The 19981-nt window shown below is 40.2% G+C and overlaps 1 protein-coding gene across 9 annotated transcripts in view; it reads right to left on the minus strand.

The window, feature by feature from the left end:
• ATRNL1 (attractin like 1) overlaps window positions 1-19981 on the minus strand; it is a 991165-nt gene that overhangs the window by 750825 nt on the left and 220359 nt on the right. For all 9 annotated transcript variants that reach the window (XR_008445623.1, XM_054034053.1, XM_054034052.1 and 6 more), the window contains 2 exons: window positions 3817-3901; window positions 559-767 (listed from right to left, as the gene is read on the minus strand). Coding sequence is in view for 8 of the 9 variants with exons in the window: in XM_054034053.1 (XP_053890028.1) it covers window positions 559-767; window positions 3817-3901 (294 nt within the window). In the remaining variant the exon portion in view is untranslated. The remainder of the gene's footprint in view (window positions 1-558; window positions 768-3816; window positions 3902-19981) is intronic.

The raw sequence follows: 19981 nt of genomic DNA on the forward strand, positions 1-19981 counted from the left end.
TGTGAAGAAATACTTCCTTTTGTTTGTTTGAAACCTGCTGCCTATTAATTTCATTTGGTGACTCCCTAGTCCATGTGTTATGAGAAGGAGTAAATAACACTTCATAATTTTATAGACCTCTACCATATCCTCCCTTAGTCATCTCTTTTCCAAGCTGAAAAGAGACAGTCTTATTAATCTCTCCTCGTACAGAAGCTGTTCCATACCCCTTGTGATTACTTCCCTTCTTGGAAAACTTAGAAGATATAAAATATTTTATTTCTATTTCTTTCCATTCTGACACCTTAATTATAAAATCTTTCCAGTAAAAGAAGGACTTGTGATGAAACTAAGATATATCCTGTTATTCACCATTACATTTCATTTCTAAAGAGTTTTCCCTTACTATAAACTAAAGAGAGGGTGATAGCTGTCAATCCTGAAGCACCGGAGGTTAAACAACTGATGTTAAATATAAGAAAATGTCTTTATACAGTTATGGAAGCATTGCTACACTTGACATTAAGCAAAATTATAATTCAATGAAGTGCAGAAAAGATAAAAAAAAATCACTCTTACCTGTTTTTCTGGTACACTTTGCTTCAAGGACATTGTTAGCACGTCCAGATTCCCAGGATTCACAATGATTTTTGTTCCACAGACATCTTATCCCTGGACCAGCATTTTTACACAGTTCTTCTTGTCTGAATGCTTCACAGTCTGGAGGCTTGTACACAAGGATATCATTCAACAGAACACTTGAAAAACCCCCAAATATGTACATGGACCTAATGACAAAAGAAAGGGAATATAAAATAACTATTTTTATAAATAAAGCATTATTAAAGCTATATCCTCTTGCTTTTTTAGCCACCTTTCCATATATTACGGCACTATTCTTCACAACAGTCAAATTAAGACTGTGTCAGTGTTTCCCTTAAAAACCTCAAAGTTCATGTGCTTTTTTTTCAAAAGTTTGCTCCAAAATGAAGCTTAAAGTATGTCTAAACTCAGCCAAACTATATGTATTAGAAAAATATAGAGCAGTACATAGAAAATGGGTGGGAAGAAGGAAAAAGGACTGTGTATTCTTTTTTGGTGTGAGGTAATGTGAACATGTACTGTATGAACTAGATGGTCTGCAATAAGAGATTGGGACCAAAGAGCATTTCTCTTTGAGACTGAAGATTCCAAGGACAAGTAACACCAGCTAGCAGTCATGGACATATCTCTTAGCTAGCAGTACATTTCTGGATTTGAGGCCATAGTTCTTCCCCCTTCTCATTTAAAATTAAGAAGATCTGAAGAATTAATCTAGATCTCTCTAGCATCATATACTCCCAAGGGGACCTCTTGTTTGGTAGTGATACAAGTATCAATGGGCTCTGAGGCACCTCCAAAGCAGTACAGTTTATGTTAAAGAGCTATAATAATATAGTAAGATCTGAAGAACAACTGGGTATTTTACTGCAATTTCAATTCATTGTTAGCAGCCAAATCTTAAAGCTTCAGATATAGTTTAGATAAGAATCAATCCTTTAAATTTCCCTTATCACTATTTGTGAGACACTAGCAATAGATACACTCTTTCATTATGAGCAAGTCTTCTCTGCTAATGAAACAATCTACACATATTTCATTAGTGAATTTGAAGTGCAGTGTTTGCTGATCATTGCAATTTGCAGCTGTTATTTATCTCAAGGATTGAGATATTGTTGCATTATTATTACTACATATTATTGCATTATTTTTAATATAATATTCATGTGTAAAGTAACTTATATACTCTATAATTATTGATGTGTTTAATTATTTACACATTCAGATTATTAGAAAGTGATAAATCATGCAAAAAAGGCAACATACAATTGTTGGCATTTAAAAGTGATCATTTATGGTATCAACAACTGCCACATGTTAGGACATAAGTGAAACCCATGAGAGAGGGCCAATGAGAAAATGTTCTTTGAGATCCTCTTAACTAAGTTTCCTATAAAACTCTTCCTTCAGAACAGGGGTCCCCAACACGGTTAGCACCTGCCTACTGGCCATCAGACAAGCAGCCACCGACAGGCCGCCGAGAAGCGGCAATGTCAAAAAGCGTTGCCACCAAAATGCCTTTCGGCGGCGACACCTCTTGATGATGCTACTTCTTGGAGGCATTTTGGCGGCTGCTTGTCCGGCTGCCATGTTCCTCGGTGGCTAGTCGTCCGGCGCTCGCCACACGGAAAAGTTGGGGACCATTACTTCAGAGGGATAATGTTTGCCCCACCATCATTGGATGAAGCAAGGAGTTTGGCCATCAAGTCCTGCAAACCTCAAATGATCTGCCAAAAGCTAAAGCCACTTGCACAGAGGCCATGTGTGTCCATGCCAGCTCTGGCCCACAGTATTGCCCTCCCATTCCCTGCCAAATAGCTATGTTGGGTTTCCTCTGTGGACAGCAACCTTTACAAAGGATTTGCTGGGGGTTGAAAAAATAATGTAGCCTGGAGCTGGTAACTGTTGGTACATACTGACTTTAATGATGATCACTGCATGGGAATCATCTAACGCTTACTTTTTCACACAATAAGTAAATTTCTCCTAGAAGCTTATGATTTGACACTAAATCACCTACAGTGTGCTACTGAATTTAAAAAAAGAATTTATACATTACATCCAAGCGATTACTATACTTGGTGTTCGATTTCAAACACACTGTAAATCACTAAACATCCTCGCCGCGCATTAAGCATTGGGGACCTTTGTTCAGCTGTATGGTGAAAGTGAATTGCCCCCTTTAACTGCAAAGATCCAGCAAGCAGGTAGGAAGGAGGTCGTTGCCCCTTTATGCAGCCCTCTCTCCCCGAAAGGATTACCAGTTCCAGGTAAAGATGTAGGAAGAAACACAACCAGATGAGGTCAGTTCGGGGAGGAGACGCTGCCCCCTTCCAGCTGACTGGAAGTGTGTGGGAGGTTATTTATACCCAAGGCAGTTCCAGGAAAGACCTCTAATGCAGACCAGGCTAGCATCACCTACCCTCCCCACACATGGATCTTTATCTGCTGCGGCCATTATGCTAGTCGCCCCTTTTCTCAGGGGGGCTGGGAAGGAATTTTCTCTCACTGCCAGAAAGGCTGAGGCCAGGTGGGTTTGTCACCTTTCACAGTGAGTTAGGGACCTGCTGGAGTAGGAAAGGGGGGTTGGGCCTGTACATGTACTCCATATAGAATGGTTATATGGTGATCAGATAAAATTCATTGGCAAAGGATTTAAATAAGGCATCCTTTAAATGAGCAGCAACAGTGGATTTGGGGCTCCTGCAACTGGTATGGTGGGGAGTCAATTCCCCACCCTTTATAGCCCACTTAATGCTCACTGGTGTGTGTGTGTGTGGGGGGGGGAGGGGGTTGCAGAAGCAGAATGGATGGGAGCAGGATTGAAAAGGGAAAGGGCTGACAGCAGCCCCCTGAGTATATAGAAATATATATGGTATTACCTGCACTGTACAATTATCTGCCAGGTACTCCCAGACATTTAAGAATAAAGTTGCAGCATAATCAAAAACCACATCCAGTGCCCCCTGTCCTGGCAGAGCCAGACAAATGTTCTACCCCTCAGGTTTATATAAACATTCTCTAAATCAACATGCTCCACAACTATCCCAAATAAATGATTTGATGTACTGATGACCAGGATATGTAACGTTGTTCTTGAGGGCTACTATTCATATTAATAAAGGACATCAACTGTACACATCATGGAATTGCACTTTATGTAAATGTAATTGTCATCATAGGTATTTTTTCTTCCTGCAAAAATGGTCAGACACATTTAAAACATGCTTCATTTACCCATTACTGACAACTGCAGTGTGTCCAAATCTGTTCAAATCTCGATGCAGATTAGGTTTTGGTAAAATTTTCCATTCATCACAAGCTAAAAGACAAAAGGAAAGCATATGATTTCCTGTAATAAAGTTTCAAGAGACTTTCACAAAATATATTGCATATGTAAATACCAAGATTAAATCAAAGCCGTATATGAGCTATTTTTAGAGGAAAGTAACAATTTGAAACATTGCTAATCAAGGCATTTGAAAAAGGCATGCTAGTATATGATACCCACTTGAAAAACAAATATTCTTTCTGTTCTAAGATGTATTTAAATACTTAATTAAAATCATTTTTACCTTAGTGATAATTAATTTTTCAAATGTCAGGATAAAATATAAAAAACTCCAAAGCAAAAGTCATTTCAATATAAACTTCAAGTCTTTGCAATATCAACTTTAGCTTGGTTATCTAGACAGACTTTTTTTTTTTTTTTTTTTAAAGTATAGTACATTGTCCTTAACTTTAAAGCCAAAGGTATTGTTGAGAAATAATATAAAAGCAATATATTGCTGCAATGTAGTCTGCTTTATTCTTTCAAACACACTAACGGATATGAAATTTCTTATACTCTTTCCCTGCACCTAACCTCAGGACAGCATACTTATGTCACTAATAACTAATAATCAGGTGTTTTCTTTTTTTAAGCACAAAATAGCCATAGGTGAGTAATTGTGAGATTTTAAAATAGAAACCAAATAATTCAAACCAGCAAAAATGCCTATTCAGTAATATGAGCATGCACAAGGGCTATCATTAGAGAGAAGTATTATATTATCAAACATTGGAGGGTGAAAAGCATACAGGCAGCTAACTATTTAACAATGAGCCAGGCTGACCTACTTCAAAGCACTTTTACAGCTGTTCAGGGAATTAGGTTTGTTGACTAAGTAATTAAGGTTGCCTTTGGATACACATGCAAATTAGATTTGCAATGCAAACTATTTATACTGTTGTAGAGATGCTTTGTATTTTTAATGTAAAATTATCAAGATAGGATGTGCAAGAGCTGTTGCAACCCCATTTTATAGGGGGAAATAGGATGGGTATAGCCAATTCGGTGTAATGGCTATTGATAATTACAGGAGAATAGCTCTTCACACCAGACCAAAACAAACAAATAAACAAACAAACAAACACTGTTTTGTGAAGGTGGGACAACTGATTAACAAGAGGCATACAGCAAATGTACAGATTTTTTTAAAGTTATTTTTAGTGCTAATTTACAAAATTTAAAAAAGACAACTTCACCAAAAAAATAAAAACCTAAAGAGAGCACATAGAGATAAAGAAGGTTGAGAAATTATGAGATACTTTCATTTTCATACAGTTTATAGGAAAATAGAGAACTATTTGAGGGATTATAGGAGAAACTCTTTTTTTGTTTCCTTTTTTAAGGAGAAATGCATCTAGAATCATGGAGGAAATCCCAGCATTGAAGAAAGTCATGGTTACTTGTTACTTTGTTGAATCAAAATGATTTAAGCCTGTGTAGTCGGAAACAAGTGATAAACACAAAGGTGTAATCAAAACAAGTCAGGCAAATTTTTTTTGAAATACAAAGACCTTTAATCACAGTCAAATTTTCTTATCAGAAATGTGAGGCCATAAAATATCTAACATATCAACTACAAAATAGCAGAGATTTCAAAATCAGATGATGACTCAATCAGTTTACCAATATGAAGAGACAAGAAAGTAAAGCAACTTTTCATTCATAGAAAACTTCATTTATTCAAACCAACCTATCCAGAAATCTCCCTACTTCCTTAATCTCCTTCCTCAATCACAAGCATCCGACCCATGCATTAATGTATCCCATCTCCTAAACCATCATAAACACCTCTCCATGCTTTTTATTACTCAAGTTGAGTAGCAAAAACTAAGTACTAGGTAGATATTGTCCTATAGTTGTTCTTGAAACAACAATTTCAATAAAAAAAGAAGATCACAGAAGAAGAGGTTACTTATCTTATATGGTAACTGGAGTTCTTCAAGATGTGTGTGTCTAGGTGTGCTCCATTTCAGGTGCACATGTGACCCTTTCACTTTCAGAGATTTTTGGCACCAGTGCTCATTTGGGCCACACATGCACACTAGCTATCATGCCATATATTGAGGATACGTAGGGCTGTGATGGACAAGCCTCACTCAGTTCCTTCCCTGCTACAAAGTCCCATAGAGATGTGACTCCAATGCAGAGAAGGAAAGTGGGTAGTGGAGGACCCATAGAGACAAACATTTTGAAGGACTCTAGTTACTGTACAAGATTAGTAAACTCTCCTTCTTTGAGTAATGTCCCTATGGGTGATCCACTTCAGGTGACACCTGAGCAGCACTCCTTAGAGAAGGTGGATGCTTTGGCATCTGTTCTAAAACGAATCGAATGAGGTGGTCCCAAATGCAGCATCTACCCAGGATGCATGCACTTGACCATTACACTTTGTGATTGGAGATCCATGTGGCAGCTTTGCAGATTTCTCTGATAGGAATGTCTTTTAGTAGGGCAACAGAGGTAGACTGCAATCTGGTGAAATGAGCTATAATCCTAGGAGGGAGCGGGATGTCAGCAGCTTCATAGCAGGCAAGAATACAACCGGAAACTCATTTTAAAAGTCTCTGGGTGGAGATAGGTGTTCCTTTAACTCTATCTGCTACAGAAACAAATAATCGAAGAGAGGCCCAAAAGGATCTAGTCCCGTTCAAACAGAAGAACAATACCCTCCTAATGTCCAAAGTGTGAAGGATGCTGTACTCCCTAAACTAATTAGATTTAGAGTAAAAAACTGGCAGATGAATAGTTTGATGTAAAAATCCAAGGCCAAATTATGTAAGAATTATTATGTAAGATAAGAGATCTGGTCAGAGCAATACCTTGACTTTAAAGAAAACAGTTAAGAAAACGGATTGGGGGAGAGGGTTACCTTCCAAGTCCCAAACTCACTAACTTTCCGAGCAGAGGTGATAACCACCAAGAAAGTCATCTGCATGCATAGGTGTAAGACTGAGCATGTGGCCAGGTATTCAAAGGGAGGTTTAATCAGAGAGTTGACTAATTTAAAAACCCAGGCTGTGGTGTGCTCCCTGGTGTGTGGAAACAGGCTGGATAACACTTTAATAAAACTAGAAGTTGCAAGGTGAGCAAACATTGAAAACCCTTCACTGGAGAATGGAACACTGTTAGTGTCGCTTACGTGAAAATTAACAGAGCTCAGAGAAAGGCCTGCATTCTTGAAATCAGAAAGGTACTGTCTCCTCGTAGTGGGTCTCTGCTTCCATCTTTGTAGGTCATACTGCCTCTGAAGTTGGGTATAGGGCACGGATCTTGTTTTTTGTGCTGTAAAATACTTTGCTTGTTTTTTTCTTTTGGGAAGGTGTTTAAATTCCCAAGGATGTGAGGGTCACCCTGGAGACCTTTAACGTGTCTAGCGACTCATCCATCTTAGATGTGAACAGTTTCGGGCCCTTGAATGGAAGATCCTCAACAGTAAATTGTACCTCAGAGAGGTGGAGCCAGGAAGCTCATTGCATTACCATGGCCGTGATGATGGAATGTGCCACTCTCTCTCTCTCTCTCTCTCTCGAGTCCAGTGAAGTCTATAAGGCTGTTTGAGCAAGAAAGTGGCCCTCTGAGTTGGTTGCTTTGAACTGCTCTTTTTTGTCCTCGGGTAGAAAAATAAAGAAAGATTTTTGAATTATTTATGAAATTATATTTGGCCATCAATGTCCCATAACTGATGATCCTAAATAGAAGATTCATTGACGAGTAGGTCTTTTGTCCAAAAAGGTATAACCTCTTCAGTCCCTTTCGTACGGGGTGGTTCTGGAATGATGTTGTCTGCCCCTTTCATTCACAGCCTCTACCACCAGGGAGTTTGGCATGGGATGTCAGAACAAAAATTCCATTCCCTTGGAAGGGGTATAATAGGTTTTATCTGCCCTTTTACGGGTGGGTGAGATTGTTGCTGGTGTCTGCCAAGTGGTCTTGGATGGGTCCATGAGAGCCTTTTTTATTGGTAGGGAAATCTTGGAGGAGGTTGAAGTCTGGAGGATGTCCAACAACTTATGTTGGGATTCCACCACTTCCTCCAGAGGTATTCCAGGGAATCTGCAATCCTCTTAAACAGTTCGTGAAACTGTTTAAGATCATCTCACATGGTGGGTAGTGAGGGCATGATGGCTTCATCCAGGGAAGAGGATGAAAAGTTGGCAGCTGATGCAGGTTCCCAGTCTGAAGTCTCCTCTAATTCCTCGACTGCCTCTTCTGGAGGTTCAGAGGGTCTAGATACAGAGGGTGAAGGAGAATTCCTCGACCTCACCCTGGGTGGACTTGGAGGCTTAGGGTACTGTTGGCAGTACACTGCCCGTGGGTCCCAATAAGGCCACTGTGGTGGAAATGGTATAGGTGGTGGCATCCTTTGGTTCCTGTACCAGCCTTGAGTTTCAGGTCCTGGGTGATATTCACGGTGTTCTGGTGGACCTGGTCTAGTAGCTGCAAGGAAAGGCGAGGAGTGACGGGATGAGTAGAAAGCAACAGAGAGTCCTGTGGCACCTTTAAGACTAACAGATGTATTGGAGCATAAGCTTTTGTGGGTGAATGCCCACTTCGTCGGATGCATGAGTAGATTTACCCTTCATCCTCCTTGTCTTCATCACTAAATAAAGCTGATCTTGGCGGTGTTGGAAGATGGCTCAGTATTGAACGTGCTGGAGTGAGGTCGATACCAAATAGTGGAGATTCTGGTGCCAAGGAGACCAGAAGATTTTTGTGGTGGAGAAATTGTTGCAATACCAACAGCCTCGATAAGAAGAAGGTGTTGTCGGTGGTACCGATGTGCTGCAGAGGCAGAAAGAGGCGCCATAGTCTGTAGCGTTGCCAAGCAGCCAGGTGCCACATGTTTGAGCTGCTCCGGTGGTACCGAGGCAGAGACTGTAGAGTCTCCCTTTACTGCCTTTTTCCAAGCCAGACTGCTTACGGTCTCCTAAAGAGGATCACCCCAAGGGACCCTCCTCAAAGAAGAAGTGAAGGTTGCAGTCAGAGTTCCTTGCACCTCTACTGTGTTTAGATGATACCAAGGCATCCTTTGGTATTGAATGCTGAGTATCACGGGGTTCAGATATAGCTGAGTATTTGGACATAGAGGGTTCTTTCCAGACTGCTTGAAGCCTCATGGGGTGCAAGGTCTCTTAGGGCAAGCTTCTTGCTAAGGAGATTTGGAGCTACTCTTTGCAGAAGATATGGCAGAATTCAAATTTTATTTATGTATTTTATAATTTTGATGGATAGAATCATAGAATATCAGGGTGGAAGGGACTTCAGGAGGTCATCTAGTCCAACCCCCTGCTCAAAGCAGGACCAATCCCCAGACAGATTTTTGCCCCAGATCCCTAAATGGCCCCTCAAGGATTGAACTCACAACCCTGGGTTTAGCAGGCCAATGATCAAACCACTGAGCTATCCCTCCCCCCTTATTTTTAAGAATGATGTTTAATTTTATCAATTTAAATTTTTGATTGTGGAAAATTATGAGGAAGTCGGACAATTATTTAATGACAGTACATACTGAGATTCAAAAACTGCTAAATGACTGCTAACACAAACGGTCAACATCACATATCAAAATATAAAAAGTACCTATCCTTAAATCAAACTCTAGTTCTCAAGTTGCATTTTTCTTACTTTGTGTTTCTGTAAATTTCAATTATAAGGGATGGAAAAAAAATTTCGTCAGCTTGTGTGTGTGTGTATTGCAAAATTAACATTTACTGACCTTTACCAATAAAAATCTCAGTCTTCCAAGCCCAACTACGGAGTACGAATGGGATAACTAGCTAAATAAACAGCATTGTTAGATGCTCTATCTCAGGCAAAGGCGGTTGAGATGAAACTGAGGGCAGTTCATCCATCACAGCCTGTGTACCCTCCATACAGGGCACAAAGGATAGCTAGGGAGCATGTGAGGACTGAATGGGCACTGTTGCCAAAAATCTCCAATTGAAGATACCGGGGGCACATGTGTACCTATAGTAGAGAACCCCCAGGGACATTACTTGAAAAACTTCCAGCTCTAATAGTAGGCCAGCAATGTATCACTTTTGATCACAAGTGTCAGAGCAAGGTGAGGATGATATTAAACACAAAGATGTGTGTATCCCATATCCCTGTGGAACAGCAGTATTGAATGCAGTTGTGTAATTTAAATTACACAAGAGCTTCAGACAGAGACTTATATTATTTATTGGAAAATAAAAGTGATGAACAATTATGAATTCAATTTCTATTTCAGGAACATTTTCTCATTTAAAACTATACAAGGCATATTTTATCCTTACTCTCCCAACACTATCTTTCAGTTATACTGTAAATTCAAGTTCAGCTACAATTCAGTGCATGTTAGCAGAAGCGGTTTGTTTGACTACATGGGAAGATGTATGTATTTGGTGACAGAAGAAAAACATTTAAAATGAAAACCACATAACACTATATTTTCATCTGATCTAGAAAAAAATTCAGAATGATTTTTGTATGTATATTTTTTTAACAAAAGGTGAGATTTAACACTGAAGGAAAACCATAAAACCATTATAAAAGCTGGTTTTAAGATAAGAAACCTTTGCAGACTGGAGATATAATAATTCCTAGCTTGCTGATGTTATTTGTCAAACTGGCAGGTCTTTTCAGTAGAGTAAAGGGGAAAAAAATATGTTACAAATAGCCTTTCCTCTTATCTCTTCTAGCCTTCTCAATAACTACTGAACATTGAAGAGAGCATTATGCTAGAAAAATACTTTTGCTGATCTTTAAATTCCTGATCAGGGTTTCTCTTGGAAATACAGATTAGTTCACGTGAAATGCAGGAGTTGCCAAGTGACTATATGCTTAGTACAAAATATAATTTGTTGCTGTTTAAATTTTGTCTTGCTTATTGCAAAGTGCCTGAATGTTTAGACTTACTGAAAACTATAATTATCTTTCCCTGCTCTCTTTTCAGACACTATTCCTATGATTTAATATAATAAATTAGTACAAAAATTCTAAGAACCATAAAAAAGATGGGTAAGTAATAAGCATATCAGGACTTTTCAATACTATTAACCCTTCTTCATTCTCCTTTCTGTATTAAATCTAGTTTCAATTGTAAGCTCCTTGGGACAGGGAGTAATTATTATTCCTGTCTGTAAAGTGCCATCTATAGCTATTGCATTGGGTAAATAATATAGTTCTCAGGAAGATTTAGTAATATAGTTACATTTCCCATTGTCTCAGCGTATAAACTCATATTATAGGGTATATAGTTAAGGCCTATTCCTCTCAAAGAAAATGGTATTAAGGAGATAAAGGATCTTCATTCACCATTTGTTTAGAGTAGAAGGTGACTAGCAAAACACTCCTAATGCCTTAAATTATGAAACTGTAGGGAAGGCTTTTTTTCCCATATACCTGTACAAAGGCATTATGTACACTAGAAAGTTACTGCTTTAACTGTACCAGTGTAGTTAAAGCACCATAGATACCCTCTCCCCCTTTTGCAGATGCAGTATAAAGGTGCTTATACCAGTATAGCTTTTTCCTGTAAGGGAAGAATAACCTGTAACAGTATACCACCCTTATATCTGCACCCACAGTACTAGTACAACTATATTGGTTAAAAAAATAAAATAAAAAAGTCACACACCTAACTGATGAAAGTTGTACTAGGACAACATTCAAGTACAGACTAGGCTTAAAATATTACAATCAGCTCAGATGTGCTAAAGACTGGTTGGAATGGAGAATCTGAGTCTAGGACTAGAAAGGGAATTATGTCACCCCAGCTCTGTATTGCAGATTCCTTTTTGAGTGACTTATTCTTTTTTAGGATAAATTAAACCCACTCATTAAAAGTACCTGTTTAGGTGTGGAAAGGCCCATAATATTTGCACTCTCTCTAACTTTCTGCCCAGTTTTTAATAATCAATCATTTAAATAGTGGGCCAAATTCTCAGTTGATGTAAATAGACTTAGTTCCATTAACTTCAAGACTGACAAAGTCAATTGAGCTGTTCCAATTTATACCACCTGAGAATCTGAGCCACTATATCCAGTTCAAATTTTAAATTTATTAAAATCTAGGGGCATCAAATACCTGCAGATGTCTTTGGCGCACCGGATCTTTACTCATTTGAACTACAATTTGCTTTTGGTCTTTCCTGTAAACACTATTTTGGGTACCTTCAGTTAAGACATTTTAAAAGTTAAAAGCCCTAGCATAAGATCGACCCTTGTAAATTTAATAATGTACTTAGGTTACCAAAAGGTTTTATACTGTATCTTGCTGAAGAGCGTTAAATGAGTTAGACAACCCTTTTGCAGTAAAAGCCAGAAAACCATGTGAGGAAAACTGTGGGCATGAGAGAGAGAAGCAAAGATGGCAAAAAAAATGAGCTATGTGGGATCCACTTAGAGATTCTACTTGGGTATGCTTTTTGTACTAAGCCTACACAAGTTGCTTTGAAAGCTACAAGTGATGTGATCACTAGAGACCTCACACCTAATTTATTTTTAATAGAGGCAATACAATAGCCATGCTGTATACTGGCAATATGATAAAACAAAATCAACTGAATTGTGACTTAAAAGCTCCATACGAACATCTCTAATTTCTATGGACAAATACAAGGTAAACATTCCAAGCACTGTCCAAGATTTTTGCAGAAGTCTTTTGCAACAATTTGAAAAGGCACTCCTGTATGTCAGAGAGAGACTGCAAAACAAAGCACAATACTTAGAATCGCATTGTCTTTCTCCACACTGTATTACCCCAATTCTATCTCTGCCTATAATAGAATACTGTGTGAAATCTTCCGAGAGGAATCTCAAAGAGGGTGGCTTGGTTAGCCTAAGCAAAAGAAGACTGAGGGGAGATATGATAGCTTTCTATAAATACATCAGAGGGATAATATACCAGGGAGGGAGAGGAGTTATTTAAGTGCCAATAAATGGATATAAACTGGCCATCAACAAGTTCAGACTCAAAATTAGGTGAAGGCTCCTAACCATCAAAGGAGTGAAGTTCTGGAACAGCCTTCCAAGGGAAGAAGTGGGGGCAAAAAACCTAACTGGCTTCAAGACTGAGTTTGATAAGTTTATGGAGGGGATGGTATGATGGGACTGCCTATGATGGCAGGTGGCCAATCATCAACTGCCAGTAGCAAAACTTCCCAATGGCTAGAGACAGAATACTAGATTGGGCAGGCTCTGAGTTACTATAGAGAATTCTTTCCCAGGTATCTACCTGGCAGGTCTTGGCAAGTGTGTGGAGTAATTTAGTGGAAGTAATTTCAAGACATCTGTTTGGTGGGCCCTTCCCTTCTCCGCTCTCCCAGTGCTCCTGAATCACATGGGGATGCCCATGAGCAGATGGAGCCTATAGGTGTCAGCAAAAGCCTCAGCTAAAGGGAAGTGACCCCATTATTGTGCATTGGTTTCTCCCCTTCCCCCCAGTGTTCCAATCCTTGGGAGGCTAACTGGGGAATGCATTTAGGAGAAGGGGAAGACTTTTGCTTATATTAGGCTTTCTAGGGCCACGTCAGGAATGACGAAGCATGGGGACTTGGTTGCCAAATACCCAGTTAACCTTGAAGTTTGATTTACAAGTTTAATTGGAATTATAAATAAAGTTGCGGCCAGAGCTATTTTTTAAACCACATTTTCTTTAGCCAGAATCATTCTGGAACATTAAAGGGTGAGCAAGGCTAGCACCCAGCCATACAAGATGCTCCTCTCTTCCACTGTCAAACCATTTTTCTTCCCCAACAAGATTTTAGCTCAGATTTTTTGTCATTAACAATTACAAATACTTTCAGCTCTTTTAATTAAAAAGAGAAATGTATAGTCAGTGCACCAAAGTTCATTCTGGACTCCGCATACACATTTTGTTTGGCTCAGTGTTTTAGGATTCTGGGTGAACAGCAAATAAAATATCATTAAAGTTTGGCACAAGACTAGCAAACTTATTTTCCAGTTTATTCCACATAGAACAAAGCTTTTTCTTTGTTCTGATAATAAAAAAGTCCCTCCTCTCAGCAAAAATGTAAAGCCAGACCTGTTTGAAACAGCATGAAATAAATTTTAACTACAGGTGGAACAGCCACAACAGAGCCTACATACACAGTAACAAATCCCTAAACTGCATTAAAAAAACAAGCCTGAGTTGGACTACTAAATGAAGCAATTAGTGCATTATACTATTATGATTTTGCTTTTCTAATACTGCAGTGATAAATGGCTAATTGCTAGTACAGACTGCACCAGAGCTACATTTATGACTTAAGTGCTCAAGAATACATAAAATTTAATCCATCGCAGCTGCTGCTTTACATTCTCTTTGGGACAGCACACTGATAATCCATTTGTAATTATAGATTTTTTTGTTCAATGATAGAACATACCCTTTTTATTAAATACTGTTTTCACAGATTTTCAAATTAATATGTACTATCTCTGCTGTGATCAAAGACCGGAATTAGAGCATATCATTTTAAAAATAATTTATCTATAAGCACATTTCTATTTTTTATTAACAAATGTAAACAAACTCTTTGATTACAAGTGAAATTAAAGTTGGTTTCAGGAGTCAAACTAACGCATTTTCCAGACAGGAAAGAAAGCTTTCAATATTTATTTCAGTAACATGCAAACGCCTCAGTATTTTATGACTAATACTTTATTGGACAGGAAACAATTTACATTTAGTGTAATATTAATCTATATATTAGATATTATATTAATATAATCTTTGGGAATCTATCAGCAGAAATCCAGGTTCTATAGAGGCCTGCCTGAGACACACTATGGAATATGCAACAGAGGGTCCTGTGGCACCTTTAAGACTAAGGCCTTGGCTACACTTACCAGCTAGTTCGACGGCTGGAAATCGAAGTTCTGGGTTCGACTTATCGCGTCTAGTCTGGACGCGATAAGTCGAACCCGGAAGTGCTTGCCGTCGACTGCGGTACTCCAGCTCGGCGAGAGGAGTACCGCGGAGTCGACGGGGGAGCCTGCCTGCCGCGTGTGGACCAAGGTAAGTTCGAACTAAGGTACTTCGACTTCAGCTACGTTATTCACGTAGCTGAAGTTGCGTACCTTAGTTCGAATTAGGGGGGTAGTGTAGACCAAGCCTAACAGAAGTATTGGGAGCATAAGCTTTCGTGGGTAAGAACCTCACTTCTTCAGATGCAAGTAAACTTGCATAGTACATCTGTTCGTCTTAAAGGTGCCACAGGACTCTGTTGCTTTTTACAGATTCAGACTAACAGGGCTACCCCTCCGATACTTGACGCTATGGAATATAATATCTTTTTTAGGCTGCACTGTCCTTTTACTGAATGATCCCAAAATTCTTTATACAGACAGAGTCCTGAAATGCAGCCCCATACAGGTAGCAGATGAAGCAACTGTTCTGCTCCAGGAACACTACTCTTGTTAATATGTATATACACCTAGACACTCCCTGCCAATCAATCAATCTATAAGCATTTCTAATGCACCCAGATACCTCAGTAGGTGGCATATTTGAAACAATGAGAGAACACACACTTCTTCATTTGAAAGGAGAAGGAGTAACGTAGGCACATAGAATGTAATTGTTGAAGTTAGAATTTGGCCAGGACATCATAGCTGACACCATTACCCTTGCAAAAAGCACCATATTCATCAAAAGTAGTACGGACTCTGTTTCAAGATTCCTCTCGACTTCAGGGTAAGCTCTGTGCCTTCTGAATCACCAGATGAATACCACCATTCTCTGGAGCACCAGTTTTCTTTGCAAGCTGCCCATCGAAGAATTGATATGACCCAATCCATCTTGTTTTATAAATTTTGATCAGCATAAAAATCCATCAGATTTAAAACTCTGATCATACTTCCAGGCCTTGTCTTCGCTAGGAAAAAAAGGTCTGTTCTTAACTGCAGTTAAGTTAAAATCCTAGTGAAGCTAAGGCAGTTTGTAGTTTTCTCACTATTTAGCAGGTTGATTGAGAGACTAGGCTCCCCCATAGCAGGTAGAGTTAAAAATTAATTCATGTGAACACTACAAACTGCCTTGGCTTCACGTTTGTTAACTCCAGTTACCTAACGAGTTAAGAAAATACCTTTTTTCCTAGTGAAGAAACAGCCTCAAGTCCACAGTCAATTAATTTGTGGATACAATGATAGGGGTAGAGAAAAATGTGTAAGTTCTCTAACCTTAGGCAAATCATATGCAGAACCAACCAAAACTGTTTGAATAGACCAACAGCGTTCTCATTTAAACTCATCTGGGACCAAGATCTGCACAATTTTAAGATTTTCTCTGCTGAATATATCCTATAATGCTTTTTCCAAACTTTTGAAAGCTGAGCTCCCCATCAGGAAAATAAAACCAATCATACCCCCTGCCTTTAATCCCACCATCTATTATTTTCATCTTTATTTATGCATCTTCCATGCCGGGCTTTCTGACTAGTTCCCTTGTGGCCCACATTTTTGAAGACTCTGCTTTAATGAATAAGATCCAGCTTTAGAAAATATAACAACAGGCAATTATATATATATATATATATATATATACACACACACACACAATTTTTTGCAAGCCTACAATAATATTACAGAAAATTAGGTAGCAGTTTATACACTATTTACATACAATGTTCATCAATCCCATAAAGTGAGAATATCGCAACAACCAATGGGAACAGAGAGTGGCCTATCTGTAGCAGCACGACTGAGTATGGGGGCATGAGGTGACCTTTAATTACTCGTGCCAGCTAGCATAACTACACCAGTGCTCTGTAGGAAGAATGCTACACCAGGTAAAAGCATGGCAAGGGGTACTTCCCCTTGGTGCAGAGAAGAAACCCAGAAAGCAGAGTGTGTAGGGTTACCATATTAAAAAAAAAAAAAAAAAAAAAAAGAGGACACTCCACAGGCCCTAGCCCCGCCCCTTTCCCATCCTGACCACGCCCCTTTCCCACCCCCGGCCCCACCCCAACTCCACCCTTTCCCAAAGTCCCCAACCTAACTCCCCCTCCTCCCTCCCAGCCACACGAAAAGGGCTGCCCGAGCGCTACCGGCTTTACGGTTTGCCGGGCAGCCTCCAGACCCTGCGCCCCTGGCCGGCGCTTCCCCAGAGCAGCTGGAGCCCGGGAGGGGAAGTGCCCAGCTGGGGGCGCAGGGTCTGGAGGCTGCCCGGCAAACCATGAAGCTGGTAGCACTCGGGCTTCAGGCAGCCCCTATGCCTCCGGACCCTGCGCCCCCGGCCGGGCACTTCTTCTCCCCGGCTCCAGTTGCTCTGCTCTGGCGGCGCAGGGTCCGGAGGCATGGGGGCTGCCCGAAGCTGGTAGCGCTGGCTCGAGCAGCTTGGCTCTTAAACAGAGCAAAGTCTGAGTTTGGGGAGGAGCAGCTGGAGCTGGGGAGAAGTGCCCGGCCGGCAGCTGAGGTCCGGAGGCACGGGGGCTGCCCAAAGCCGGTAGCGCTGGCTCGGGCAGCTTGGCTCTTAAACAGAACCGAAGTCTGAGTCAGGGGAGGAGCAGAGCAGCCGCGGGAGAGGAAGTGCCCGGCCGGTATTTTTCCCCGGACATGTTCGGCTTTTTGGCAATTCCCCCCGGACGGGGGTTTGATTGCCCAAAAGCCGGACATGTCCAGAAAAAACCGGACGTATGGTAACCCTAAGAGTGTGATTTTCTCAATCACACTTTGCCTTCTGGTCTGCTCCAACAGCAGCACAACAATGTACTACCCCTTGCTTTGAGTTCATGGCAAAGCCATGAACAAGTAAAGAAGTGACTATGACAGAAAAAAAATGTGTAATGGATATTGATTTAAATTTCTTTCAGTGTTGGGTATGAGCCATACAAGAACTGTAAGGTATGGAAGTAGATTTCCCCTCTGTTAGGACTGCTTTGCACCTTATTGCTAGCGTACAGCAGTCTTAACACCAGCATAGCCAACCCAAAGAAGATTACCCAAATATAGGGGAATCTTTCAGCAGTTTTGTGCATCTTACAATAGAAAATAAAAATTATCATCAATGTTTCATGAAAGAGTTGCACATTCTACTACAATACAGTGTCAAAAAATTAAGTACAATCATTGTGATGAATGTTTTCTTCCCCCTGGGACCAAACTGGCGGGGGCCTGCTGGGTTTTTCACCTTCCTTGCAGCATCCTGAAGGCAGAGTCAGGTTGAATAATAATTTGTGGCAGTAATGTTAGTTCATCACAATTTGCAGCCAGTTTCCAGTGCGATTAGAAGGTGTCATAGGTTTCACCCCCACTCTGAACTTTAGGGTACAGATGTGGGGACCTGCATGAGAACCGCTTAGCTTAATTACCAGCTTAGATCAGTATGCTGCCACCACCCAAATATTTGAGTCATTTGGGAAACTCTGTCTTCTCTCCCCCAGAATCTCTCCCTCCCAAGTACTATAACCCTTCCCTGGTAGCCTAGAGAGACTCCTCCACCAATTCCCTGGTGAACACTGATCTAAACCCTTGGATCTTAAAACAAGGAGGAATTAATCATTACCCCCTCTTTCCCCCCACCAATCCCTGGTGAGTCCAGATCCAATTCCCTTGTATCTTAAAACGAGGAAAATCAATCCGGTTCTTAAAAAGAAGGCTTTTAATTAAAGAAAAGAAAGGTAAAAGAAAAACCTCTGGGAGATAACATACAAGCTGATCTCCCAGACAACAGATTTAAAACACAGGATGTTCCCCTGGGCAAAACCTTAGTACACAAAAGAATACCCAATTTGATTATCCCCCTAATGCCAAGACAAGTTACAAAAGAAAATAAACATAAACCTATGTATTCCTTTTTTAATACTCACTACTCTGATAAGAGGCTGATTCCTTGATCTTTTCCACTCCGGTCAAACTGAAACTGAACTAAGACAAAGGGAACTTCCCTCCTTCCTTTTGAAACATCTTGTGCCCCCATTGCTTCCTGTGGTCAGGTGTCAGCTAGGCTAGGTGAACTTCTTAACCCTTTACAGGTAAAAGAGGCATTAACCCTTAACTATCTGTTTATGACAGAAGGCTAAAAGGGATGGGTCCCAGAAGTAAAATAAAAGACTTGGGATTCTGCTGATATGCTTTGTGCCCACAGGATAGGGGGAGACCTCATGGCATTCGTGGGCCAAAGTCTCTCCCCCATTTTAGTATCCTCTGTCCCCCTCAAGGGAGAGAGGAGTGTATGTGAAAGGATTCAGAAAAGTGAGCTAGCTGAATCCTAGGGATAAGGTGAGGAGATCCTACCCTGAGTTATGGGTTATATGGTAGGAACCCTGTAACTCCACAGTGGAATCATTTAAAACGCCTGATATGTGAAAGTACGGGCGACAGGGTGGGTAGTGCCCTCCTCTGTGTTAAGTTTAATAAAGTTGTGGCTGCTGCTTAAAATCCATCCCTGTGTCGATCTTGACTTGCCAATGTGTCCTGATCAATCTACTTGAATCTTGAGTCTGGGTGCACAAGAGAAAGCAGGCTCCAACCAGCAGCCATTATTTATTACTTCCTTCCCATGAGCAAGTGGGCAGCCAGGGACAAGGAGTGAAGTGGGAAATGGTTGGATGGAAGGGTGGTGGAGTAAGTACATCTGGTAACAGGTCAACAGCACACTTCTCACATCATGAGCAAAATAGAATCTCCACAAGAATTCTGATTCAGCAGGGTTTTGCCCCATACACTGGGCTTAGGGTTTAGTCTCCATCTAGCCCTAAATTATTTACTGTAATTTTATAAGAATGACCCTAAAAGTTAGCATTTCCCTCTTCCCTCCCACAATCTTGGAATTTTTGGTGCGTGACTTCTGAAACGCAAGGAAAGGTCAAAATGCACAAATACTACATTCCCTAAATATACAGCAAATACACTTTTTCAAAAATAAAAAACAAGTTGTATAACAAGTATGAAACATGCACAAATAAAATTTAATATTTTAATAATGTAACAAGACAACAAAAGCTGCACTTCAGAAAGGTTTGTGCACATCCACATAAACGTGCATATTCATATAAATTAAGGGTACAAAAGTAATTTTACCTATATAAATCTCAATCCTGCAATGAACTAAATACTCTGGCCCTGATCCAGCAAACCACA

Source organism: Malaclemys terrapin, chromosome 7 (assembly GCF_027887155.1).
Source record: "Malaclemys terrapin pileata isolate rMalTer1 chromosome 7, rMalTer1.hap1, whole genome shotgun sequence".
In the NCBI taxonomy this organism is placed as follows: domain Eukaryota; kingdom Metazoa; phylum Chordata; order Testudines; family Emydidae; genus Malaclemys; species Malaclemys terrapin.